The sequence below is a fragment of the Gigantopelta aegis genome, chromosome 8 (assembly GCF_016097555.1).
Source record: "Gigantopelta aegis isolate Gae_Host chromosome 8, Gae_host_genome, whole genome shotgun sequence".
Classification (NCBI taxonomy): Eukaryota; Metazoa; Mollusca; class Gastropoda; order Neomphalida; family Peltospiridae; genus Gigantopelta; species Gigantopelta aegis.
Genome location: NC_054706.1, coordinates 30,373,405 through 30,399,201, shown reverse-complemented (window position 1 = coordinate 30,399,201; position 25,797 = coordinate 30,373,405). Strand labels below are relative to the sequence as shown.

General features: G+C 36.9%; 1 protein-coding gene across 1 annotated transcript in view; it reads left to right on the top strand.

Moving 5' to 3' along the window:
- LOC121379412 (zinc phosphodiesterase ELAC protein 2-like) overlaps positions 1 to 25,295 on the top strand; it is a 42,652-nt gene extending 17,357 nt beyond the window's left edge. Inside the window, exons 6-21 of the mRNA XM_041508018.1 lie at positions 1,577 to 1,720; positions 3,022 to 3,077; positions 4,305 to 4,366; positions 5,357 to 5,417; positions 6,929 to 6,980; positions 8,276 to 8,282; positions 8,451 to 8,594; positions 11,145 to 11,369; positions 15,010 to 15,219; positions 16,218 to 16,356; positions 17,583 to 17,731; positions 18,716 to 18,809; positions 20,610 to 20,730; positions 22,266 to 22,344; positions 23,173 to 23,317; positions 24,683 to 25,295. Coding sequence (XP_041363952.1) covers positions 1,577 to 1,720; positions 3,022 to 3,077; positions 4,305 to 4,366; positions 5,357 to 5,417; positions 6,929 to 6,980; positions 8,276 to 8,282; positions 8,451 to 8,594; positions 11,145 to 11,369; positions 15,010 to 15,219; positions 16,218 to 16,356; positions 17,583 to 17,731; positions 18,716 to 18,809; positions 20,610 to 20,730; positions 22,266 to 22,344; positions 23,173 to 23,317; positions 24,683 to 24,826 — 1,832 coding nt within the window. The 3' untranslated portion in view covers positions 24,827 to 25,295. The remainder of the gene's footprint in view (positions 1 to 1,576; positions 1,721 to 3,021; positions 3,078 to 4,304; positions 4,367 to 5,356; positions 5,418 to 6,928; positions 6,981 to 8,275; positions 8,283 to 8,450; positions 8,595 to 11,144; positions 11,370 to 15,009; positions 15,220 to 16,217; positions 16,357 to 17,582; positions 17,732 to 18,715; positions 18,810 to 20,609; positions 20,731 to 22,265; positions 22,345 to 23,172; positions 23,318 to 24,682) is intronic.
- Positions 25,296 to 25,797: the final 502 nt, after the last annotated feature.

Here is a 25,797-nt window from a genome sequence, read left to right as displayed (position 1 = left end):
TATCAATTAAACTTAAAAAACTGTAGAGACACAGTTATTTTATAACAAAATATCAATCACCATGTGATTTTGCCAAATTAAAATAAACCTTGTTAGTCATTTAAAATCCACAATTGACAAATGCTGAGAGTAATATTTTCATTCATTTCATTTCATCTTTTTTTCATGTTTATATCCAATTATGGTTCAAGCAGGCTGCCCTGGGTATACACCTCAGCTATCTTGGTTGTCTGTCCAGGACAGTGGGTTGTTCATTGTTAGTGAGAGATAAGAGGGTGTAGTGGCCTTACACCTACCCACTGAATCATTAAAACTCGCGTACCCTGTACCTATCAGCCTTATGTCCGATGGCTTAACCACAACACCACCGAGGCCGGTCGTGAGTAAAGGAGCTTAAGTCTTGAAGAAATAACACTTGTCTTTAGAGCTGGGCGGTATACTGTAAATACCGTGTGGTATTGATGTCATGTCAGTATCGGTACTGATTTACCGTACCGAGCAAATTTCAAAATACTAAAATTCCTGTATTAAAAAATGTTATCTGCCATTAGTAAAGTACTAACAATATATCTGACAAACGCAAAATAGCTGAAAAGAAGAGAGAGGGCCTGGTGTATGGAATTTAATTTAATTTAGATGAAATTAGTCGGTGAGACTTAATTCAGACATGCATTTAAAGCAGAGTATATCAAAATTTATACCACTCTATCGGTATCAATATTGCATCAATACCGAATACCATACCAAAATACTGATAACAATACTGAACCTGACATTTCAATACTGCCCAGCTCTACTTCATATTAGTAGTTCATATTATGTTGGAGTGCCTGTCATGTGTCACTTTGTCTGTGTAACTTAAGAACACTTGCTTCTACTTCTGCTCTGTGTCAGATTATTGGTAAAATTTCTCATAAATTAGCTCCGACGCCGTATATCCATGAATAAAATGTGTTGAGTGCGTCTTTAAATAAAACATTTCCTTCATAAATTTGTACTTGTTGTGTTCACAAACTGATGATATTTGGCAAAGTGATATAAAGATTTTTTTACACCAAACTAAACTAAACTTTTTCTTTCATTTCTGACACCGTAAGGGGCAGGACGTAGCCCAGTGGTAAAGTGCACACCTGATGCGCGGTTGATCTAGGATCGATCCTCGTCGGTGGGCCCATTGGGCTATTTCTCGTTCCAGCCAGAGCACTATAACTGGTATATCAAAGGCTGTGGTATGTGCTATCCTCTCTATGGGATGGTGCATAAAAAAGATCCCTTGCTACTAATGGAAAAATATAGCGGGTTTCTTCTCTATGACTGTTAAAATTACCATATGTTTGACATTCAATAGCCAATTATTAATAAATCAATGTGTTCTAGTGGTGTCGTTAAACAAAACATACTTCTTCTTCCATAACCGTAAATAAAAATATGTGGAGTGCATTGTAAAATAAAACTCTATTTCTTTTCTTTTTTCTTATATTTCTTTCTTTCTTTTACTTGTAAAATGTTCCATTGTAATAAATGTTCACTAGTTTAAGAGTTCCATGTATATATTTATGTTTTGATATTGTTACAGATAAGAAGAATGCAGATAGTCTGTATTTTGAAGACTCAGCTTTTAGAATAGACTACGTTGAACTGCACAAACACTCAGGTTCTGATGAAGACCGGGTGAACTCCGACACGTGTTTGTCTGACCAGACTGAATCAGATGAACCAGGTATTAACACTCTACATAAAACATGTCATTCATATTCTCTATGCTTTATTGAAGGTGTATTCCATTGAAAATGATGGGTGGTAAAGAGCTCACTTGAGAGATACTGCATCTTAGTCGGTTGAACTCTTGCCTGAGGTGCTTGCATCACAGGATCAAATAACCTTGTTGGATCATTCAGTTGATTGGGGTTTTTCTTGTGCAACACAACTGGTCAAAGGCTGTGGTGTGTGTTTTCCTGTTTGTGTGAAAGTGCATATAAAAGATCCCATGCTGCATTAGGAAAAATGAAGACGTTGAACTCTGACACAAGTGTCTCTGACCAGACACGGTATTAACACTTTACATAAAACCTCCATAAAACTTGTCATTCTTCTTTCCACTTACAACAGGGGCGGGACATAGCCCAGTGGTAATGCACTCGCTTGATGCATGGTCATCTTTAGAATCGATCCCCGTCGGTGGCCCCATTGGGCTATTTTTCTTTCAGCCATTGTTCCACAACTGGTGTAACAAAGGCTGTGGTATGTACTATCCTGTGTATGGGATGGTACATATCAAAGATTCCTTGCTGCTAATCGAAAAGAGTAGCCCATGAAGTGGCAACAGAGGGTTTCCTCTCTCTATATCTGTGTGGTCCTTATGACCATGTCGCACGCCTTATAACCATAAATAAAATGTGTTGAGTGCGTCATTAAATAAAACATTTCCTTCCTTCCATTTTGTCTAAAACAATGGGTTAGTGAGAGAGCAGTCAGTGTAATGGTGTTACACCTACCACTGAATTGTTACACTCTTTCTGGATGGGAATCTGTACCTGACCACTACACTACCGATGTCGATTATTTAATTCATATTTTTCCATTATTAGCAACGGATCTTTTATATGCACCATCCCACAGACAGGATAGCACATACCACAGCCTCAACCCTGTCACGGAACTGCTCCTTGGCAATGTCAGAGATCAGATCTGGGATGGGCATGCTACATCATAACACGATACTTTTATTTACAAGGTTTAACCTGTCATGATGCATTTGAAGAAAAACTATTTCTTGCCATGGACCAACGAAAATGAACGGATTTGGTATTTTTATCACATTCTATTGTCTTTGACCACTGTGTAAAAGTCTTTGAAAGTCTTTGATAATAGTAGGTAAAAGTCTTTGAAAGTCATTGAATTTGTTTGATATTTACGGCTATGAACACTGACCGTGTTATGATGAGACCTGTTTAGTGGGTCTCTTGATTACTGGTGACTACATGTACTAACGTACCTTATGTGTTTCCCTTTTCCTATTAGACAAAAAGAAACAAAAGCTGGATCTGGAGGATGTATCTATCGCTTACGTCTGCAAGGTAAGAGTAAATGTATGATGCATCAAATTACTGTTAAAATTATATTCCATAATGATGTTGTCAATCGGTTATCTCGAAATAATTTTTATTAAAAAAAAAAATTATGACAAATATTGAATTTCAAAATATGGTCTCAACTCACTTTACAGGTACCTCATTTACATGTGATTGAAAATGTCTGACAACAGAGTATGAATTGAAAACAGCCTCAGTTTAAGACACTTTCTGCAGGGCTCGAATTTAATGACAGCGGCGATTGCCGTCGTTGAGATTTAAATTGAGGTGGGTCAGGAGCATCACTGACAGTACTTTTGTGCCACTGGATAAAAATTACTGCCTCACTGTAAAACACCTCAACAACAGCAAAATTATTGTAATTTAGTATACATTATCTGCCAGTATTTAAAATTTTTACATTTGAAATATGTCTATATGCAACAAATTAACCGTACAGTCATATTTATTTGCTGCAAAAGTGACCTTTTAAAAAACTTACAATAGGCAGGTTCGTAATTACCATCAATTGACCGTTTCTGACTTAAAGATTTTCTAACAACAAATTTTTTATATTAAATTAAAAAAATTCTTTAGAATATCAGTTATTCAGTGTGTTTCTGGATGTTTGAAGCACCTCAAACTTCATTTCATTTCCTACATTTTTTTATTTTTCAAACATACATTATTGGGAGGTAAAATCCAGTTTGGCTTGCCTCAAATGTTTTGAGTATATGGACGTAATTTTAGTCAGACAACAAAAGGCTCTGTTGATCAGAAGAATGTTATAATGACCATAAATTCAGGATTCTGTGATAGGCTATTTTTTCATATTGATATAAAATATTCCAATTTTGTGAGACTTAAAATTTTAAAATATAGGTACTATGAATGTCAACTCAATGTTAACCTCAAATACAGGCAAAAATGAGACAGATATTCGGGCAAAATGTGCTAACCTGAGGCCTCTTTACCATGTATTTCCATCATTCTACCTGAAAAATCAGTTGTAATCTATGTAATAATACGTAGTGATTTGTTTTTAACCCTATATAGCTGTTTGGCAGTAAGGCAAATATGAATAAATGTTATTATCCAGATTCTGGCATTTTTTTTTAATTCGGGCCAATAAAAATGGGATCCCGTACTACATGTATGATGTTAACGAGAAAAAACTCATTTAGTCATTCAAAGCTTTTTACATTTTTAAATATGTTTAACATTATATTTCAGGCCCATCCATCTGCTAGGAAAATAGACTTTGAAAAATGTGTCGAACTAGGCATTGAAAAACCGTAAGTTTGCACTTGTACTTAATTTGTCTGTTTATTTTTATAGTATAATGTAATGTAATTAAAACCAAAAATGAAGTTCTTGTTTGGGGTTGTTTTTGGGGTTTTTTAATTATATGAATACTGTGGTACATGTACTTGTAGTTATTTCAAGTTTTTAAAAGATCAGTGTTATTCATTTTGTATATCTTACATTTAGAATAGATACATGTATACCGATAGTCAAAAAAGGTATATATCTATCTGTTTTTCGAAATGGTAAAAATAGCACAAAACACAAGTTGATGCAAGTGGTGTTGATTATCAGACTGAGTATATTTTGCTTCAGTCAGATCAATTATCCTTTGACTCATTCTGATATTCAGTATATAGGGAATAACTGGTTACTGTGTTAAGATATCGGCTTTATCCGATATCTTAACACAGTAACCAGTTATTTCGTTTATCCTGCAATCCTACAGGAATAGTCGGAAAATCATTATTTATTCCAGTTTTGTGTATGCAAATCGAGTATTGTCAACCTAGCAAGGCTTTTGCCATATGACGTCATACAAGATACATGACGTCATTATTTGTAAGACGCTAGCTACATTCTGACACATTCAAAAAACTTTCTAAACTCTAATTCATAAATAAATACATAGGTTTTGTATTGTTATCGCAAAACTAAAAGTTATTTGTATTTACTGTACTTCAATGAATTATTTAAAGAGTATGTTTATTAAAAATCTACTCTGAAATACTCGAGTCAAGTCGGGCTTATGTCACGTGACCTATATTTTTGGTCATTGACCGAAAATATAGAGATTTATCTAGTCAATGTGTATACAGTGATTGCTGGATAAAAAAATAAAATATTTTACTGTTTTGATGAACAAGTTTCTAATATTTGAGCAAATAGCTGGGTGTTTTATTTATCAATTCACGTAAGGTAAGATACAATTTTGATTAGGACATTTAAAACATGATTGGTATTCCATTACTATTTTTTAGTGGGCCTGTAATTGGAAAGTTAAAAGCTGGTGAGATTGTTACACTGGAAAATGGCACAGTGGTGAGTATTTTGACATTCAGTTTGCCTGTACTGCAGACCTTCTGTCGTGTCATTGAGGTGCGGCAGTTCATAGGATCGATCCTTCTTAACTGATAGATGTATTTTTATTTTTATATTGCGACCAGAGCTCCATGACTCATAGTTCAAAGGGTCTGGTATGTGTTAGAAGAATGCACATAAAAGATACTGGCCTCGGTGGTGTCGTTATTAAGCCATTGGACATAAGGCTGGTAGGTACTGGGTTCGCAGCCCGGTACCGGCTCCCACTCAGAGCGAGTTTTAACGACTCAGTGGGTAGGTGTAAGACCACTACACCCTCTTCTCTCTCACTAACCACTAACTCACTGTCCTGGACAGACAGCCCAGATAGCTGAGTTTGTGCCCAGGACAGTGTGCTTGAACCTTAATTGGATATAAGCACGAAAATAAGTTGAAATGAGATGAAAATGTAAAAGATCCTTTGTTGTTATTTGGTTGGAGTAGCTTTTATGGTTATAGTGGGTTTCCTTTCATTATCTAGAACAAGTGTTGCAATAGTCATATGTTAGACAGACAGAATACTGAATGAGTTCCCATGTGAGACCGTTTATATTACAACGAGTGTCTTTTAAATTGTACACCATGAGCGAAAGCGAGTAATATATGATTAAAAACACACGAGTTGTAATATAAACGGTCTCACATGGGAATGAGTATAATATTTTAGTTATTACATTGCTGTGTCACACAGGAAGGAAGGAAATGGTTTATTTAACGACGCACTCAACACATTTTGTTTTACGGTTATATGGTTAAGGACCACAGATATTGAGGGAGGAAACCCATTGTCGCAGCTTCATGAGCCACTCTTTTTGATTAGCAGCTAGAGATCTTTTATATGCACCATCCCATAGACAGGATAGCACATACCACAGCCTTTGATATATCAGTCGTGGTGCACTGGCTGGAGCGAGGTGTCACACAGTACAACATCACAAAGATGTTCATGTAAAAAGTGTGCGCATGGTTCTTTCGATTCATGCTTTTAAATTGGAAAAATACTAGCTGTCAATTCTTATAATTAATGTCAGCAGCATAATTTATCATTATACATACATTGTATTTTAATAATTTTGTCTTGAATATGTTTATAATATTGTTTGTGTAAACTTCATTGCTATATGTGTGATGGTGTAGGAATTCAAAGTTTCGTTGTAAATAGCTAAATGAAGTGACATCATTTTCCTGGTCTTTAATTTTCATGTGTGCATTTTCATGTCTCATTTTCTTCTGCTAGATGGCTATCCTTCTTGTATGTCTCAATACACTTTTTAAACTATTATTTATGTTTCTTTAAATAGAAATAACCATAATTTTACATCACAATGTTTTTTGTTTTGGGTTTTGTTGTTGGGGTTTTTTGGGGGGGGGGGAATTTGGGGGGGTGTAAAGTACATTTCATTTTATATTAACCTAGTTAGGCATTTAATTCTAAAGGATTACTGTTTCATTTAAAACATTTTTATTTTTAGATTCATCCTGAACAAGTACTGAGCCCAGCTGGAAAACCTGTTAACATAATTGGTAAGTTTGATGCGCGGTCGGTCTGGGATCGATCCCCATCGGTGGGACAGGACGTAGCCCTGTGGTAAAGTGTTCGTTTGATGTGTGGTCAGTGTAGAATTGATCCTCGTCGCTGGGCCGATTGGGCTATTTCTCGCTTCTTCTAGTGCACCACAACTGGTATATCAAAGGCCGTGGTATATGCTATCCTGTCTGTCGGATGGTGCATATAAAAGATCCCTTGCTACTAACTGAAAAATGTAGTGGGTTTCCTCTCTATGACTATGTCAAAATTACCAAATGTTTGACATCCAATAGCCGATGATTAATAAATCAATGTTCTCTAGTGGTGTCGTTAACCAAAACAAAACTTCATTTTTTTATTTCTTTCTATCTGCTTCATACCAGAGTGTTGAAGCGAAAATTAGTTTTGAGTTTGCTTGCCAGTGAAGAAATGTAGCAATCCAAAAACACTCGCACATACTATTATGTATCTTTTCTTTCTCGGTAATACTAATAGCAGTTTTTAGTTATAAAATTGGTGAACAATACTCTGAACCAAGAGCTATCCCTCAGTGTCTGCTTCTGAACTGTTATAACATCTTATAATGTTTCTATGTAAAACAGCCTGGGTTAGGCCCACCTTTTAAATCATGCTGGGGACTATTAGCTGAATTTACGAAGCCCGTTTTTCTAAAACGCAAGTGTTTAAGCATTGTAAATGTGTGTTGTTACAAGCATGTAAGATATTAACAGGCTTTGTAAATTCAGCCCATTATGTTTATTTTATAATAGAGATTCTGTCAAGTAACCCAGCCCTTCCCTCCTCTCCTCTCCTCCCCCCCCCCCCCCCCCCCCCCCCCCCCCCCGACCAAAACAAAACTATTTTATTAAAATATCATGACTTATTCATGACTGGCTTTGATTGGATCTACTCACATGAGTGAGTGTCAAAATTGTTATGTTATGTAGAAATAACATTGGTATAATACACCTTTACATAGATGTGCTGAGTCACATGTCATATGTGAGGTGCGTATGCAGGGAGCCTCGTTCTGGGTTTAGTACCCTGCGTTCGAATAAAATGGTTGATCCTTGTCAGCGTCGTTAATCTTGTTTAATTTAACAAGTTTATTTACTTACGTTATAAGAGACAACATAACATAGCAGTGTACGCTTTTTTTTAAAATGAAAAATGTTGATCAACATTTTTCATTTGGGGATGTACACTTTATTGGGGGGGGGGGGGGGGTTACGATCGTGTGTTGAAAATTATGTTAAACAAGAAAATTACCTGTATCTTTCTTTATTTCCAGTTATCGACGGCCCCCTCCGGGCAGTTGAACCAGTTTGATGAGACAAACCCAGCAAGAATGACATCATGACCGGACCGAGATATCAGTATCTTTCTTTATTTTGTCTGTGAGTTATGTGTGTGTTTAATGAGATAAACGAGTGTCATGTCGGATTCATTTAATATTTCCTTTATGTTTGTCCGTCTGATTCATTTCTGTGTGCAGTGGAGTCCTCCGGGCAGTTGAACCAGTTTGATGAGACAAACCCAGCATTGTTAGTCGTTCACATGACACCAAACCACATCATGACCGGACCGAGATATCAGAAGTGGATGAAGAGGTTGTCATAATATTTCCTTTATGTTTGTCTGTGAGTGTATGTGTGTGTTTAATGAGATAAACCCAGTGTTTAATATTAGTCGTTTACATGACACCAAACCACATCATGACCGGACCGAGATATCAGAAGTGGATGAAGAGGTTGTCATAATATTTCCTTTATGTTTGTCTGTGAGTGTATGTGTGTGTTTAATGAGATAAACCCAGTGAGTCGTTCATAACCAAACCCATCATGTATCAGTTGAAGAGGTTGTTAATATTAGTTTGTCTGTGAGTGTACATGACACACCAAACCACATCATGACCGGACCGAGATATCAGAAGTGGATGAAGAGGTTGTCATAATATTTCCTTTATGTTTGTCTGTGAGTGTATGTGTGTGTTTAATGAGATAAACCCAGTGTTTAATATTAGTCGTTCACATGACACCAAACCACATCATGACCGGACCGAGATATCAGAAGTGGATGAAGAGGTTGTCATAATATTTCCTTTATGTTTGTCTGTGAGTGTATGTGTCTGTGAGTGTATGTGTGTGTTTGATGAGATAAACCCAGTGTTGTAATATTAGTCGTTTACATGACACCAAACCACATCATGACCGGACCGAGATACCAGAAGTGGATGAAGAGGTTGTTATAATATTTCCTTTATGTTTGTCTGTGAGTGTATGTGTGTGTTTGATGAGATAAACCCAGCAGATAAACCCAGTGTTTAATATTAGTCGTTCACACATGACACCACACCAAACCACATCATGACCGGACCGAGATATCAGAAGTGGATGAAGAGGTTGTTATAATATTTCCTTTATGTTTGTCTGTGAGTGTATGTGTGTGTGTGATGAGATAAACCCAGTGTTTAATATTAGTCGTTCACATGACACCAAACCACATCATGACCGGACCGAGATATCAGAAGTGGATGAAGAGGTTGTTATAATATTTCCTTTATGTTTGTCTGTGAGTGTATGTGTGTGTTTGATGAGATAAACCCAGTTTGTTGTAGTTAGTCGTTCACATGACACCAAACCACATCATGACCGGACCGAGATATCAGAAGTGGATGAAGAGGTTGTTATAATATTTCCTTTATGTTTGTCTGTGAGTGTATGTGTGTGTTTGATGAGATAAACCCAGTGTTTAATATTAGTCGTTTACATGACACCAAACCACATCATGACCGGACCGAGATATCAGAAGTGGATGAAGAGGTTGTTATAATATTTCCTTTATGTTTGTCTGTGAGTGTATGTGTGTGTTTGATGAGATAAACCCAGTGTTTAATATTAGTCGTTCACATGACACCAAACCACATCATGACCGGACCGAGATATCAGAAGTGGATGAAGAGGTTGTTATAATATTTCCTTTATGTTTGTCTGTGAGTGTATGTGTGTGTTTGATGAGATAAACCCAGCATTGTTAGTCGTTCACATGACACCAAACCACATCATGACCGGACCGAGATACCAGAAGTGGATGAAGAGGTTGTTATAATATTTCCTTTATGTTTGTCTGTGAGTGTATGTGTGTTTGATGAGACAAACCCAGCATTGTTAGTCGTTTACATGACACCAAACCACATCATGACCGGACCGAGATACCAGAAGTGGATGAAGAGGTTGTTATAATATTTCCTTTATGTTTGTCTGTGAGTGTATGTGTGTGTTTGATGAGATAAACCCAGTGTTTAATATTAGTCGTTCACATGACACCAAACCACATCATGACCGGACCGAGATATCAGAAGTGGATGAAGAGGTTGTTATAATATTTCCTTTATGTTTGTCTGTGAGTGTATGTGTGTTTGATGAGACAAACCCAGCATTGTTAGTCGTTCACATGACACCAAACCACATCATGATCGGACCGAGATACCAGAAGTGGATGAAGAGGTTGTTATAATATTTCCTTTATGTTTGTCTGTGAGTGTATGTGTGTGTTTGATGAGATAAACTCAGTGTTATTAGTTATTTACATGACACTAAGCCACGTCATGACCGGAGCCAGATACCAGACGTGGATGAAGAGGTTGTCATAGTATTTCTTTTTTATCCTGCAATCAGAATATTAATCCAGTACGGTACTCACCAAGCTTAGGCCAAACAAAATTAATTTTCACCCTCACACATCAACATTTTAAAATTGTTATTTCCCATGGTATGACATCGATTTTTGTAGGAATAACCTGTGCGTTGTACAGAACCCCTACTCTTTTATTTTGTTCCTGTATATTTTTTTCAAAACCATAATAAGCATACAAGACAGTGGGGCCAACTGCCCCCCCCCCCCCCCCCCCACACACACACACACACACCCCTATGGCTGGAGCACATCCTTAAATTTGGGCAAAAACGATACTGATATTTAATGAAAATGAGCAGTGTATTTCCATTATTCTACCCACAATATTAGTTGCAATCCATGTAAAAATGTCAAAGTTACCAAATGTTTGACATCCAATAACCAATGATTAATAAATAAATGTGCTCTAGTGGTGTCGTTTAAGACTTAAATTTTTTTTTTTTTTTTTTTTTTGATTGTTTCAGCTTTGGCAAGAGTACAGAGCACCTCGTCCTGAACGAAACCACATCCGAGGTCTGCCATCTTGGTCTGTACTCGATGCAGGCCCAGCTCAACCTGCTGCACCCCCAGATCTACCCGCTGCTGCCACACTTCACCATGGAAGACCCACCCCAGGACAGAGACGTGTTGGCAGTAAAAGCATGCACCAACCTCAAGTACCAGCTTCGACCTCACAAGGGTTTCAGTTGGTAAGTATTCTCTCGCAAAGTCAAGAGCAAGCATGGCAGACCTGGGGGGTCTCTAGGTTTAACATTGGTTTACGTAAAACGCTGAAAAACTTGACCAAGACATACACCCGTTGTGCATTTCACATGTGTGTGTTTTTCCCATATTTACAAAACCACGCTTTTTACATGGGTTACCTGCAAATTTGGAAAGGGACATAAGCGAGGAATAGCTTACACTTCATCACTTTGTAGTTGAAACTCATTACCAGTATATTATTAACATTCGCGTTCGAGATGGGGGATTAGCTACCGCCTCCCCCCCCCCCCCCCCCCCCCAAATGTGGAGCAAACCTTCACATTCTGTCAAAAATGATGGACATATTTGAGCAAAATGAGCTGGTCTGAACACATTTCACCATGTATTTCCATCATTTTACTCACAATAATATTAGTTATAATCCATGTCAAATGCTTACAGAACCCTACATAGCTGTTGGTAATAATGCAAATATAAATAAACATTTTGTTATTGGCATTTACCTTTAGTTCTAACATAATATAAAAAAAAATTAAAATGGGACGCGGATGCCTGAGGGACCCAAGACAACGTTTGGTCAATTTTTCAAAACTGTGGGCCTATACCGCCTTGTTCCCCCTTTATTAAGACGAGACAAACACGTAAGTATGTCATTATAAGACTGCAGTCTATGATAGACGTTTATTGCTTTGATACTGGTGGTAACCAATCAACTTCCAATGCTAGTACTTCCCGTTTTCGTGCAGTTCATACACAAAGAAGAAAATTTTATTTTTACTAATTTAGTAAATAATTATATTTATTACCCCAGTGACCACTCATAGCAGGGAAAATATTTTTCATATTTTCTCAATGAGAAATATTCTGCAGTGGTGCGACGTACAATATTACTGGATGATTTGACGCTTACAAACCAATGACTTTGTTGGTACTAAATATAACATCATCACAATTTGGCAAACACATAAAATGACGTCATGTACTTTGATGAGTTTGTGTTCACAACTGTTTTAATTTTAAATTTATAACAAAATGTCATTTTAACGCAAATCATTATTTATATTTTTAACAGAATAACGATAACTTTTGTTTTTGAACATTATCTAGGAACGTGATTAAAATGTAAAGTTATAGCAATACCCAGAACAGTGTGTAAAGTGGTTTACATTGTTTCTATAGCTACATGTGCGTCTAAACTAAAGGCGTTTAGAGAAAACATAGCTCACTAAAGCTTGCGACAACTAAAAATTATTTGACTCGGGACATAAATTTTATAATAACTGGTATCTTGTTTATTATCCTCTATATATCTCAGGCGCTTTGTTGTTCGTTTGCTTCGAACATGGTGAAGGGGTGGATCTAATTATACAGTCGTGCTAAAAAAAAGCAAAAGGGCATCTTGTCTAAAGTTCGAACCTGCCCTACCCCACCCTGTATTCACTTCTGTAGTGGCTTCAAATGATCTCTAATATACGTTCACATTTCATGGCTCTGCAATACTGACGTAAAACACAATTTTGCTGCCGAAATTATCCATGAAGAAAAGTTACATTGAGCAAACCCAGCGAAAAACCACCTCAAGGGCAGGTTTAAACAAGCAATACAATTGTAACCCAGTGTTAAACTAGGATTACTGAAAACCAGACATGTGAAATACACAGTAAACATGACCCAGGGTTTAACCTAAGTTTAAACCATATGTTTCCAAAAGCCACTGATAACCTAGACATATGAAATCGGCCCTATATGTTTGACATCCAATAGCCGATGATTAACAAATCAATGTGGTCTAGTGATGTCGTTAAACAAAACAAACTTTAAAACAAACAAACTTTTCAGCTCCATTTCTCACAAACTATAAGTCCTACATCCTTTTAGAGAAATTTATTACCGTATATCTTCGCCTGTAAGTCGATCTCGGCTATAAGTCGAGTCCCTAATTTCAAGCCCTGAAAACGTATGTTTTTTTATTGACCCGTTTATAAGTCGACCCATGAAAAACAACTTATAAATATTGAAGTATTTCTTATTTTCCGCACATGAGAACAATAATTTACAACATTTGAACAAAAGAAAATTATTTTACAAACTTCGGTTTTCATGTTTTGTACATCGCAATCAAACTACATAGCATCAAAACGAAATATTACCTTAGTAAATAGTGAAAGCTGTTTGACTGTTACCGTATGGCACTGTACAGAATGGTTTTGTGCACAGACAACAACTTTATTTATAAACACTGACAACAGATCACTACGATAAAAGTATTAAAACTGAAAGTATCACATGTTTTTCCGCCATATTAATACATGTAAGGAGGATAACTCTGGAAAGTACACTGGTTTTTGTACCAAATGATGTATGTCCCTATTGCTCTAGTGAACTGCAGAGATCAGTCTAAGCTCAGGGAAAGCACAGTAATATTCATGAAGTTAATCACCGACAAAACATTGTTTGAACAACCATTAATGCCAGTGACCAAATTTCAGAATAAACTCAGACAACAGGTAGTTAGTATTGTTTAAATTTTTGCTATTAGTGATGACTGTTATTTTAACTAAGTGGACTGTTCTCTTGGTATGCGAGTGAGATCGCACGCCTTTTTGCATAACCAAAACCGTTCTAATACCAAAAAAAAAAAAAGGTTATGAAAAATAAATGTGTCAAATTAACATACATACAGGACATACTTCAACAATAAAACTTGTAAAATAATCTCCAAAACGGTAATATTTTTGGGTGAAATTTGTTTACCCTCTTATAAGTCGACCCCCCAAGTTATAAAATAATTTTTGGGTGAAAAAAAATCGACTTATAGGCGAAGATATACGGTAAATTAAAAAAAAAAAAGTGTTTTAAGTGTATTTTAATTTTTTTTAAAGTTTCTTTTTTATTGCATACCTATTCAATCATACATTTATCTTGTATCACACATATGTGCAATCTTGACCCGAATTTATAAATTGGGAATTCCATTTTTATTAGTCCCCGACCGGAGGGGACTATACATGTAGGTTTCATCTCTGTCCTGTTTGTCCATCCGTCTATCCCACATATGTTTTCCAGATGGGAAATTTTGTGTATAGTTTCATCATGTACTGTTGCATATCACGGTTGACTTTCATAATGATTTACCTATTTTTGACGGAGTTATGTCCCTTGAACTTAGGAAATGTTAAAATTTGTTTTCCATATTTTTTGCAACGCCTGGAGATATCAAAATGAAATTTGTATATAGCTTTATTTTTACTGGAGATAGCACCTTTTTATTACTGACGTTATATCTGATCTACAAATTATGTCATATCGTATTTGAAACATTACACAAGATTGCTGCAGATTATGATTCTTAACGCTAAGTAAATCGATGAAAGGTATTTTGATTGATAGATTTAAGAAAGTGTACAGTCATGTAGTTATGACGTTAAATTAAAAACCATTTTTGTAAAAAATAAAAGAATCTACGTGTATGTAATAAATACAGAAGTTCACATGCATTGTTTTCGCTTCCTATTTATTACACTCGTTTATTTTGCACAAGAACATCTATCAATTCAACTGTCGGCAACACTGAATACGTTTATGGTAGGCAAGACATTTAATTCTGCTAAATTCTTGTTTCAGGGATCAGTGCTTGAAGCTAGATCGAGCTGCGTATGTACAGGAGGCGACGAACCTGGAAGGATTTTCTGATCTCCTGGCAGACCTGAAGGAGAAACTCGACTCTGAACCAACCAAAACATCGGCCGTCTATCCGGAAGTCGTGTTTCTAGGCACGGGGTCCTCCATCCCGAGTAAACGCAGGAACGTCAGTGGGATACTGCTTCATCTCAGGTCAGCTGTTGTCCAAGGGTTTTTGTAAACAGCTATGAGTGTTTTGGTAATTCTTGGGGGGGGGGCAGGACATAGCCCAGTGGTAAAGCACTCGCCTAATGCACTGGTTGTCAAAGGTAGATCCCCATTGGTGGGCTAATTGGGCTTTTTTCATTGTGGCCAGTGATTGACAACTTGTGGAATAATGGCTGTGGTATGTACTATCCTTTTTGTGGGATAATGCATATAGAAGAGCCCTTGCTGCTAATTAATAAAAATTAAAAAAAAGACTAGCCCGTGTAGTGGCAGCAGCGGGTTTCCTCTCTAAATATCTGTGTAATCTGTAGCCATATGTGCAACACCATATAACTGTAATTACAATGTGTTGAGCGAATCATTAAATAAAATGTGTTTTTTTCTTTCAGTAACTCTTTACAAATCTGTTTATATTTTGAATTTATGACTATTATACTTTATTTATTATTTATTTTGGAAAATATTTTGTAATATTGTAATTTTTAATGTATTATAAAGGTCAATCTAATTAAAATCATTTCTTATGTTGATCAAAAGATCGATCTAAATCCTGTGTCCCAGATAGCTTTCATTTGACCAGTCAAAACAAAGCACAGGCAGAGATGTTTGCTGAAGTGCAATGGGCCTAGGATGTAACCTAAACTGAAATTCAATTTTTTTCTATGAAAGATCACTTAGAAATTGAATGCTCTGGAGTTTTCACCAATCCAAATGGACATCAGTAAAATGCTTGAATCTTGTTTTGGTTTGATTGTTATTAATTACACAAATATTCAGACTTGTCAAAACTAGTTGTCAGTTAGTGCATTTTTACCAGCTTTTGAATCTTACATATTGACTACATTTTAAATATTTCATTACAGATTAATTAAATTGGGTATATTTCAAAGGTCATAGCTGCCTACTTTGGATAAAAAATTATTAAAAAAAAAAAAATTGTTATTTGATTTGACACATGATGTTATGTTTCCCTGTTTTTTCAGTCATGACTCGTGTATGTTTCTTGACTGTGGAGAAGGAACCGCTGCCCAGCTGTACCATTACTATGGCAACCAGACTGACAGTATTCTGCAGAAGGTCAAGGCTGTTTTTGTGTCCCATCTCCATGCTGATCACCACATGGTTTGTACAACATTTTGTCACCACATCAGAAACTAACATAGCTCTCGTACACTCTTAAACTAGTCGGACTGTTTCTCATTCCAGCCAGTTTTCTCACATCTAACAAAGCAAATGCTGAGATATGTATTTTCTTGTCTGGGATGGTGCATGTGAAAGATCCTTTGCTGCTAGTTGAGAAGAATAAACTATGGTGTGGCAGTATAGCGTGTTATTAGGCCTCGCCTGATGCTCAGTCGGTCTAGGGTCAATCCTTGTCGGTGGACCCATTGGGCTATTTTTTGTTTCAGTCAGTGCACCACGACTGGTGTGTCAAAGGCCATGAAACATGTATGTGCTATCCTGTTTGTGGGATGGTGCATATAAAAGATCCCTGTGCAATTAATGGAAATATGTAGCAGGTTTCCTCTTTAAAGACTATGTGAAAATGGGCCGGGACATAGCCCAGTGGAGAAACACTCGCTTGATGTGCGGTTGGTCTGGGATCGATCCCCATCAGTGGGCCCATTGGGCTATTTCTCGTTCCAGATAGTGCACCACGACTGGTTACATCAAAGGCTGTGATGTGTGCTGTCCTGTCTATGGGACGGTGCATATAAGATTTCTTGCTACTAATGGAAATATGTAGCATGTTTCCTCTCTAAAGACTTTATATGAAAATTACCAAATATTTGACATCCAATAGCCAATGATAAATACATCTGTGCTCTAGTGGTGTTGTTAAACAAAACAAACTTTAACTTTAAACTTGAACTAGTTAGGTTATTTCTCATTCCAGCCAGTTTCCCCACAATTAGTGAAACAAAGGCTGTGTTATGTACTGTCCTGTCTGTGGGATGGTGCAAAGATCCCTTGCTGCTAATCGAAAAGAGAAGCCCATGAAGTGGCAAAAGTGGGTTTCCTCTCTTAATATCTGTGTGGTCCTTAACGATATGTCTGACGCCATATAACAGTAAATAAAATGTGTTGAGTGTGTCGTTTAATAAAACATTTCTTTCATTCTTTCCATCAGTGGGCCCATTGGGCTATTTCTCGTTCCCACCAGTGCACTACGACTGACTATCCTGTCTGTGGGATGGTGCATATCAAAGATCCCTTGCTACTAATGGAAAAATGTAGTGGGTTTCCTCTCTTTGACTGTGTCAATATGTTGGACATCCAATAGCAGATGATTAATAAATCAATGTACTCTAGTGGGGTTGTTAAACAAAACAAACTTCTTCTTACAGGGACTGTTCAGTCTGGTAGCGGAGAGAAAGAGAGCGTTGCAGGCTGCCGGTCTCCCATTCACTCCACTGCACCTCCTGGCTCCCGTTCAGATATCAAAGTGGCTGAAATTCTACGGCTCTCAAGTTCAGTCACTCAGAGATGAACTCAAGTAAGATTATGGCCGGTATATTTATTTTTTATCTGAAAATGTTAAAGGGGCGAGATGTAGTCCAGTGGTAAAGTGCAAAAAAAAAGCTCACTTGATGCGCTGGTCGGTTTAGGATCGATCCTCGTCAGTTGGCCCATTGGATTATTTATCACTGCCAGCTAGTGCACCATGACTGGTACATCAAAGGTCCATGGTATGTGCTATCCTGTCTGTGGGATGGTGCATATAAAAGATCTATTGTGACTATTGGAAAAATGTAGCAGGTTTCCACTCTAAGACTATATGTCTGAATTACCAAATGTTTGACATCCATTAGCCAATGATTAATAAATCGGTGTGCTCTAGTGGTGTCGTTAAATAAAAACAAACTTCTAACTAAAAATGTTAATGAGTGATGTATGGAATATTTTTCTTATTACACACCAGTGTAAGATATTGCCCATGTCATAACAATCACTCAGTATTTAACTAGTGTAATATTGGCATGATGTTCCTGTGACATACATGTAGATCACTTGCTGACACAGTTCGTAGAAAAATAACACGTAGTAGTCTCAACATCTGCTTACTTTTGCGTTGCAGCTTGTTTGCAGGTTTGAAATAAATAAAATACTAAACGAGCTTGCCTGTCATACAATTTTTATGAAACTCATAAACAGTGTTGGTATCTGACTCGCTTTCGCTCGTCACATACCAAAACTGTTTACTCATTTCATAAAATTGGTATGACAGGCAAGCTCGTTTAGTATTCTATATAAAACACATGAGAGCTTTTTTACATAAAAATTAATATATCGACAAGACAGCATGAAGTTTGCATAATATTGTAATTCAGTAAATGTTTAAATGGATCCATGCTAAGAATGACTGGTTGCGAAGGTGTACCCTTCTGAGACAGTAGTACATCTAAACCAGGGCCCCGTTCCACAAAAGAATCAATTCTATATAAAAATATGTAATGTGTGTACTTCTTGTGTGTTTCAGTTTGATACCACTACACCACTTCAGTCAGCGTCCAATAGACAGTGAGCAACGAGAACGCTATGAGTTCATTTTGGATCACCTCGGACTGTCTAATGTGAGTTAAATGTTATTATTATGTAGTCATAACTTTTGTAGTAATCGGGGTGTAGCCCAGTGGTAAAGTGCTGGCTTGATGTGCAGTCAGTTTGGGATCAATTCCTGTCGGTGGGCCCATTCGGCTATTTCTCGTTCTAGCCAGTGCACTACAACTGGTATATCAAAGGCGGGTGGTATGTGCAATCCTGTCTATGGGATGGTGCATATAAAAGGTCCCTTACTGCTAATTAAAAAGAGTAGCCCATTAAGTGGCGACAGTGGGTTCCTCCCTCAATATCTGTGTGGTCCTTAACCATATGTCCGATGCCATATAACCGTAAATAAAATGTGTTGAGTGCGTTGTTAAATAAAACATTTCCTTCTTCCTGTCTGTGGGATGGTGCATATAAAAGATCTCTTGCTACTAATAGTAGGTTTCCTCTCTAAGACTACATGTGAAAATTACCAAATGTTTGACATCCAATAGCCAATGATTAAAAATAAATGTGCTCTAGTGGTGTCATTAAACAGAAACAAACTTTAATCAGTGGGAATTTTATTTCTCTAAATGTATAATTTGTCTTTGTTTACGGGATTTCTATCTCATAGACAGGATTTTTAGTTAATAAGTCAACTTTAAATAAAACAATTAAGTGGACCCAATACTACGATCTTTTTATTACAGTTTTTTTTTTTTCTCTCTTCCCCTGGTTATGCAGGGTCATACGTAGCCTAAAATGACTAGTGGGTGGGTATTTAAACAAATATGTTTGGCACAGTAATACAGCTTGACAAAAGTGACGGCATTAAATTACATTTGAAATGGTATTTTATTATTTTTCTTGTGAAACATGTTGGGCCAATATATAAAGCCTATTTTTTAGTTACATGCATGTAACTACATATATTTACAATGCCTATGTACTAGCGTTTTAAGAAGCAAAATAGGGGCGTGATGTAGCCCGGTGGTAAAGCACTCGTTCCAGCCAGTGCACCACAACTGGTATATCAACAGCTGTGGTATGTGTTATCCTGTCTGTGGGATGGTGCATATAAAAGCCCACTTGCTACTAATGAAAAAATGTAGCGGGTGTCCTCTCTAAGACTATATGTCAAAATTAGCAAATGTTTGACATCCAATAGCCGATGATTAATAAATTGTTGTGCTCTAGTGGTGTCGTTCAAACAAAATAAATTTTAAGAAGCAAAGTTCTTCTCTAATATGTAACCATTTACTGCATGCTTTGAGACCTGATAGCTAAACTAGGGTATTGTTATTTCAATGTTAAATATTTTTGATCATTTCCCTAAATAATGAAAAATAGTGAGTTATTTCCCTTGCCATTGGGGTAATGTTGAGATGAACTGCAAACTACATAGAGAATAATTTAACAGTATACCATGTGGCTATTTCTGTTCAGGGATGGGTTTGTTTATATTTACCTATTTATTTATTTGTTTATTTCAACTTATTTTCATGCTTATATCCAATTAAGGTTCCAGCACGCTGTCCTGGGCACACACCTCAGCTATCTGGGTTGTCTATCCAGAACAGTGGGTTAGTTGTTAGTGGTTAGTGAGAGAGAAGAGAGTGTAGTGGTCTTACACCTACCCACTGAGTTGTTAAAACTTGCTTTGGGTGGGAGTCGGTACCGGGCTGTGAACCCTGTACCTATCAGCCTTATGTCCGATGGCTTAACCATGACACCACCGAGGCCGGTTTTACCTATTAATGCGATTCTGATGATATTTTGGAGTACATTATATAACTGATTGTTTTCCATGATGTTTCTATTTTAGTGTTTGTATGTGTTTTCAGTTTCTGCCTGTTACTGTGTATCACTGTCGCAATGCCTTTGGTGTCTCCATCATACACAAAGATGGCTGGAAGCTAGTCTACTCGGGAGACACAATGCCCTGTGACAAACTTGTCCGAGCAGGTAAGTGTGCTTTTAGTTTAGGTCTCGGTCTCAGTACAAAAACAAACATACACTTGTTGTATTCACGCACTAGCTTACGTAGTCTGTATTTCAGAATTAAAAATTTACAGTATCCAGTTTTTTTATCATATAGAGTATAGATTTCAGATTTGAAATAGTGTTTTATGGATAATTCCAATGTGTAAATAGTCTTTTAGTTTAAAATTTAAAGTTTGTTTTGTTTAACGAGACACATTGATTTATTAATCATTGGCTATCGGATGTCAAACATTTGATAATTTTGACATACAGTCTTAGAGAGGAAACCCGCTGCATTTTTCTATTAGTAGCAAAGGATCTTTTATATGCACCATCCCACAGACAGGATAACACATACCACAGCCTTTGATAGGATAGGAATGAGATATAGCCCAATGGGCTTACCCACCAACAGGGATCAATCCCAGACTGACTGCATATCAAGTGATTGCTTTACCACTGGGCTGTGTCCTTTTAGTCTTTTAGTATAAATGCCAGTCCAAGGCATTTAGTATAAATGCTTGGATTGGTCCAAATAATATCTGACTAAAAAAAACCAACGATGTTCATAACTGTTACTCGTCGATTGAAAGTAAAAATAAACAGTCATAACCAATTACTTTATGGATCATGATCGTAGTGTTTTAAAAAAAAATATTTTTTTAAATATTAATAAGTTCTTCTGTGAAGTTTATTTTGATAATTAGACTCACTAATATGTTCTCTAAACTATGACACACATAAAAATAGTGTTAAATTAGTTGGGGTTTTTTTACAATTTGAGGTTGAATAATGTAGGTTCAAAATTACATATTTCATATTGGAAAGCTGGGTGGATAAGAGTTAAATACATATTATTAACTTGTGCCATCCAGAAGGATTCAGAAACACAAAAATGTAGATAGCACTTTCCGGCTCCAGTGGGTTGATTTGTGGCAGTAGTGGGTTTCTCCTGTCACAATTTAAACCAAGTGTGTGGTTAACACTTTGACATGGAGAATGACATTTACATCGCTTACGGCCTTACAGGAAAAGTGACATATAGCAGTGCTGTGAATCAAACATGGTTTTTTTTTTTTACTATGCACTGTGCGAGTGCATTTTTATCATTCATTAATTTAACGGGAAATATAACTCTATTAATAAGAAGGGTAACTCTAAATTACTGCAATAATTTGTTTACTTTTACACTTAGTTATCATCACTTGGCAATGACATAAATCAAAATGGCGGCGCCCATCAAATCTGCATGTGATTTGTTGGCTATTTTTATTTACAAAGCAGCAACTGTTATAAATTACATAAATGTTTTTAAATTCTACATTGTTAAATAATAGATCTATTTTTACTACTTAAATTAGAATTTGATTTATTAAATTTTTTAGTGATTTTTATCAAAGTAATTCCCCCACGGGAGGTGTGGCTTAAAAATATATCTCTCTTTAAAAGGGTTAATACTCAATATTAAAATAATAATTATAAATAACGATGTTTTCCTTTCCTTCCATACGTGACAGGTCAGGACTGTGATTTGTTAATTCATGAAGCCACTATGGAAGATGATTTAGAAGAGGAGGCCAGATTAAAAACACACAGGTGAATAAAAGAACCGTATTACCGATATGGTTAAAAATATCTTGGTACATATCAAAGTGATACGTCCCACTAGAATGCCAAGTGGGACATAACACTTTGTGACATCATCAGTTGGTGTACTACAACCTTACAGGAACGTCAACCAACTGAGCTGAGTGATATAAATTAAGATGGATTATGGGTAATAAACAGGATATTAAACTGTCTTCCATTTCGAATCATGTTTATGTCCCTCATGAACTAAATTTCATTGTCACTTGCGCTAAAGTTTGTGACAACTGAAAATTATTTCACTCGGAACATAAACATGATATGAAATGGAAGCCTGTTTAATATCCTATAAATATCACACAGTTCAATATACAGTACCGTAACTTCCATTTCATTTATGTTTAAGTCACTCACCCTGGTTTCCAAGGCGTGTGTGTATTTCGAGTTACTACTATCACCGGGGCCCCATTCCATGTAATGGTCTTAGTGCTAAGATCACTCTTTAAGTGCATAAGTTAGTTATGTGCCTACGGTTATCTTAGGGCTAACATAACTTCGTGAATGAGGGCCCAGACAACGAGAAGCTCATGGAATTTGCCAGAAGTGATACCTTAACTTAGTTTGAAGGGACATTCCTGAGTTTGCTGCAAATTTTAAGAGGTTATCTCGTAAATAATAACAGTGAACTGGAAATAAAAGAATAAATAACTGAACAATACAAGATTCCATTGCTGTTCATAACTAGTGTAAAGGTAGAAATTTCCCTCTCAAACACCTATATTTTTGGTCAGTGACTATATAGTGATTGCAGAATATAATTAATTGTTCTTCCTTCAGCACAACTTCACAAGCCATTAACATTGGAGTTAAGATGAGAGCCAAGTTCGTCATGTTGAACCACTTCAGTCAGCGATACGCCAAGATTCCCGTCATTAACGACAGTCTCACAGGAAAAGTGGGGATCGCCTTTGATAACATGAGGGTACATTTATTCTTCATCATATTGCATGTGTTGTTTAAAATATTTAAAAAAAAAATCTTTTGATGAGCAGGCGAGTACTTTCTGCACCCCTGCTTTCAGTCATTTTTATTTGCTGCAAATGTCACTTCTAAAATAAAATTGCCATAGGCAGGCTCAAAATTGTCGTCATTGGGCTGTTTCACCCATGACAATTCTTTTAAAAATTGCCATGGGAGACAAATTCTTAAGTTCGAGCCATGCATTGTCTCATTTGTTTTTTCTCCTTATCCCAACCAATGCCCCACGACTGGTACATCAAAGACATTTGTGTTCTGTCTGTGTAGCTGTCTGTCATATGAGCGAATGTGCCGTAAGCTGCAGTCAGACACCTCCCTACAAGTAGTTTGGCCCAGCTCATGTCTTCAACAGTGATCCATATTAGTCTAGCCTCTGCCCATTGACCAATTCAGCTTGGATGACCCACAGTCATCCATATTAGTCTATCCTCTACCCTTTGACCAATTCAGCTTGGGTGACCCACAATAACCCGTATTAGTCTAGCCCCTACCCTTTGACCAATTCAGCTTGGGTGACCGACAATAACCCATATTAGTCTAGCCTCTACCCTTTGACCAATCCAGCTTGGGTGACCCACAATAACCCATATTAGTCTAGCCTCTACCCTTTGACCAATCCAGCTTGGGTAACCCTACAAGGAGCTGAAGCTCCTGCTGGTATAGCTCTCTAGGTCGGTCACCATAAGATAGGTCACAATAAGATAGGTCCCATCTGTGTGAAAATGCATATAAAAGATCCCTTGCTGCTAGTAGAAAAATATAAAGGGTTTCCTTACTAAGACTAGATGTCAGAATTACCAAATGTTTGACATCCAATAACCGTTAATAAATCAATGTGCTCTGTAGTCCATCCCATCCTCCTACAAAAATGTTTTTAGTAAATAATTTCAGTTTGGTTTGACGTAAAAAGAAAAGTAAACGTGTTTTGGAAATAGCAAAAATATACAATGAAACCTCTCAAAACCGGACCCTCTGTAAACCAGAATTGTTTCAAAACCGGACGTTTCTCATAGTCAGAGTCCCTTTTTAAATATCTGTGCAGAAGAGAATATCTCTAAACCGGATACCTCTTAAAACCGGACATTTTACTTTGGTCCCGAGGGTGTCTGTTTCAGAGCAGTTTCACTGTATTTGTGTGTGCAATTTAGAAAACAATCGGCTTCAAAATAAATAATTTGTAGTGAATTCCATAGTATGAAGGGAAAAAAAGGCTTTCCCGTGGGACAGACTATTTGCAATATCATTAAGCAAAACAATCGATTTTAATGTGCTGGGGTGTGGTTAAACAAACATTCCTTTTTTTTTACAGGTACGGATGTGTGATCTGCACCTGTTGCCGATGTTCAACCCAGTCCTCAAGGCTCTCTTTGCCGAAGAACACGCAGCGCTCGAGTACAAAATGAATCGCAGAACTATGAAAAAAGACTTGTTAAGACAACAGCAAGTTAGATAATTCTAGGAATATGTGTATACTGACACTCACAGAACTATGAAGGACTTGTTATGAAGATGGCAAGTTAGATGATTCTAGGAATATGTGTATACTGACAACACTCACAGAACTATGAAAAAAGACTTGTTAAGACAACAGCAAGTTAGATGATTCCAGGAACATGTGTATACTGACAACACTCACAGAACTATGAAGGACTTGTTAAGACAACAGCAAGTTAGATGATTCTAGGAACATGTGTATACTGACAACATTCACAGAACTATGAAGGACTTTTTATGAAAAAAAATTCATAGGATCACAATATTCATAGAACCATGAAGGACTTGTTGTGAAAACAGCAACTGGCCTCGGTGGCGGAGTGGTTAAGCCATCGGACTATAGGCTGGTAGGTACAGGGTTCGCAGCCCAGTAGCAGCTCCAACCCAGAGCGAGTTCTTAAGGGCTCAATGGGTAGGTGTAAGGCCACTACACCCTCTTCTCTCTCACTAACCACTAACCCACTGTCCTGGACAGATAGCTGAGATGTGTGTCCAGGACAGCGTGCTTGAACCTTAATTGGATATAAGCACGAAAATAAGTTTAAAATGAAAACAGCATCATATGATCACAATATTCACAGAACTATGACAAAAGAGCTGCTTGTGAAAACAGCAAGTTGGCTGATCATAGGAACATCTAAATTCACAACATTCACAGAACTATGAAGACGAAAAACTTGTTGTCAAAAGTTTAAGTTAGCTGAACATAGGAACATTTACATTCACAACATTTGAAGAACTATGAAGAAAGAATTGTGAAAACAGCAAGATCTAGCCGATCATAGGAACGTGTGTATACTTATAACATTCACAGAACATTGAAGGACTTGTTACAAAAGCAGCAAGCAAGCTGATGGGGAAATATATACCTCCTCAGGGCTCGGACTTAAAGACCGTACTGACAGTAATTGCTGTCATTGAGATATAAAT